Source organism: Henckelia pumila, chromosome 1 (genome assembly GCF_033568475.1).
Source record: "Henckelia pumila isolate YLH828 chromosome 1, ASM3356847v2, whole genome shotgun sequence".
NCBI lineage: Eukaryota > Viridiplantae > Streptophyta > Magnoliopsida > Lamiales > Gesneriaceae > Henckelia > Henckelia pumila.
Genome location: NC_133120.1, coordinates 6,162,021 through 6,165,073, shown reverse-complemented (window position 1 = coordinate 6,165,073; position 3,053 = coordinate 6,162,021). Strand labels below are relative to the sequence as shown.

General features: G+C 34.5%; 1 protein-coding gene across 1 annotated transcript; it reads right to left on the bottom strand.

Moving 5' to 3' along the window:
* Positions 1-1,201: 1,201 nt before the first annotated feature.
* Positions 1,202-1,701, bottom strand: LOC140894395 (uncharacterized). Its single transcript, XM_073302906.1, has 2 exons — positions 1,469-1,701; positions 1,202-1,385 (listed from the first exon to the last, which is right to left on the bottom strand). The coding sequence occupies exons 1-2, from the start codon at positions 1,699-1,701 to the stop codon at positions 1,202-1,204; spliced, it is 417 nt and encodes a 138-aa protein (XP_073159007.1).
* Positions 1,702-3,053: the final 1,352 nt, after the last annotated feature.

The window sequence follows — 3,053 nt, the reverse complement described above, 5'->3', positions numbered from 1 at the left end:
ACCTGGTTTTTCCTCGTCCAAGGTTTCTGATATATTCATAACATCTTGGTCTGATATGACCAGGTTTTACACAATTGTGACATATGGGAATGAAAGCCTTACCTATGTATCCATGAAGTTGACCCATCCTTGTTTCTTTCACAAATTTAGTTCAATGAATGTTGATAACATTTCCTTGATATTCCAGTCCGGTTCTATCTCCACTATTTCTCTGCAAAGATAGTACATCATCAAGATTAGTAGTTCCTACATTGAACAATTTAATGTGCTCTTTCAAACAATTGAGTTCATTTAAAGTATCTATTAATTTTGAGTTACTCCCTGCAGCATTATGTTCATGTTCATGAGCCAGCCTCTTCCATTCTTCTTTTTCACGATCAAGTGATTTCGTTTTTTTCAAAAGTTCTGATTTTTTTTCACATACAACCTTCCACATACGATACATTTTCGAGTAAGCAGTCAAAAATTCAATTTCTTCTATTTCATTTCCACTTCCTTCATCATCTTGTGATTCAGTTTCAGAATCTGAATCAAATAATTCTTCCTTTGTTTTACTGCTTGTTTCGACATCTGGTAGAACATGTTCTGGACATTGAATTCTCAAAAAATCTTTCCCTGAAAAACTAGTATGAGTTGTTAGTGCAACATAATTGCTCAGGTGTCTGTCAGTCTCACCTTGACTTTCTTATGATTCATCATCACTCCAGGTAGAGTTCATGGATTTATTTTTTTCTTTAATGATATTTTCACATTCCGCTTGAATATGTCCAAAACCACTACATGCCCTGCATTGGATTCATTTGAATTTTTTCTTCTCTTCAGTGCTACCAGCATCCTCCTTGTTTTTTTCTGAAATTTCAAGAATTATAAAACTTGTTAGACTTAGATGAATTCTAGGTTTTTCTTTAATTTTTCATTCTTTTCAGTACTTTCGTAAAATTTTTGGTAAGTAAAGAAAGTGACTCAACCAAATCATTTTCATTTTGAGATACATCACTTCCCTCAATAATTTGAGTTTCGGCTTTCAAGGCAATCCCTTTGTCCTTTCTTTTCTGCTTAAACTTCAGTTCGAATGTAAGCAGTGATCCCATTAGCTCATTCAAACGCATGGAGTCAATGTCTTTGGCTTCCTCGATTGTTGCAAATTTCATGTCAAATCTTTTTGGAAGCGAACGTAGTGTCTTTCGAACGAGTTTTGCATCTAAGTATTTTCTCCCAGAGAAAATGCTTCATTAGAAATATCACACAATCTCGTGTTGAAATCGTTGAGAGTCTCATCCTCCCCCATATTCAGCTCTTCGAACCTGGTAGTTAGAATTTGTAATTTAGAAATTTTTACAGGTGTTGTCCCTTCATATGCTGTCTCCAAAATATTCCAAGAATCCCTAGCAGATTCACAAGTAGATATTAGTTTAAATTGATTAATATCAAGAGCAATAAAAATGGAATTTAAAGCTTTTGCATTAGCCATTCCAAGTCGTTCTTCATCTGCAGTCCACTTGTCTTCTTCTTCTTTAGTTTGATCTCTTTTTTGTCACCAACTTTCTCCATTGGAGGAGTCCATCCTATCACAATAGATCTCAAGGATTTTTCATCAACAGATTTAATGAAGGCTTTCATTCTTGCTTTACAAAATGGGTAATTAATCCCATCCAAGAGTGGAGGTTTTTTCATAGAACCTCCTTCTCTTCCAGAATCCATCTCTACAATTAAAAAAAAACACAGATGAATTATTTGGATCTCACTTAGTACTAGGTAAAGTGAACCTCTCTGATGACAATTGAAATGGTGTGTTACTAATTGCAGTTGTTTAATTTATATGATTGAAAATATATAATGTATGAAGCAAGAAAGATAATAAAAAACGACACAATATTTTTAACGTAGTTCGGTCAAAAGACCTACATCTACGAGGCCACGCCCAGATTTCAAATGATTTCACTAAAATTTCACAGTGTTACAGTAAAATAAGGACTTAATCAAAATATGCAAGACTCCCTCTTGTCTATGATGCCTCAGTACAGAACATTTTTGGTGAATTCATTTGGAGAGCACCACTCATCTTTTGAATCCGCTTTGTTTGAACTCCTTTCAAATGGCGGATTGTTCTCTCCCGAGAACTTCACCTTCCTTTCCCAAGGAATGACTCACAATATTCAATTTGCAGACTTATATCACCATATAACTCAAATGAAAACCTTAGAATATTTTCTCGGTGATATTTGCTCAACTTTTCTTACTAAATGTTGGGACGTGCAGTAAAACAAGACTCTCAGTATTTGCTTACGTTATGCTCACCTAAAATTGACATTCCACTAATGACATATCTGTTGCTTACCTGCAGATATCTTATCCACATAATTCAAAAAATAACAAACTCAAAAATTAATAAAGATATTATCATTTATACTTAAAAACAAAATACTTAAAAAAGATAAATCTAGTATGATAAGATAATAATAGCACCAAAACATAATTGTGTTCCAAAGAAATCCAAAATAACCTATACTAACAAACCAGCGGTCAACACTATAATATCATGCGCTCCAAACTGGTGGTCTAGTCACAAAATTTCCAGCTCATCACTGGTGGAAATTGTCTTGGAGAACGCGGCGATCAGATCAATCAGAATTGATACCCGGTGCAGCGGAAGTTTAAAATTTTTATATGGAACGATTCCATAATGGGTATCAACCTTACGATTAAATTGTGTGTGTGTAAAAATTAAATAACGATTATAAATTTTTACCTTCAATCTCGAATCGAGATTTTGGACACCAATAGATTGCTCTGCTCTTGTTGTATATCCTTGGAACTGATGGACGAACTGTTCTTCAATCAGGTCCACGAACGGATATTTAATCCCTCTGATAGATTGCACTAGAAAATCTATCAGAAGTTTCTACGAAGAGATTAACGAATTTGATCCGTTAAACCAGACTGTAATTCAAAATTCTCAGACTGGATTTTACCGAGCAGAGGGGAAAAAGGGGGCGGCCACTTCAGAGAAAAATACTAGGGTTTTTCGAAAATTTGTGACCTGTTGTGTGTAA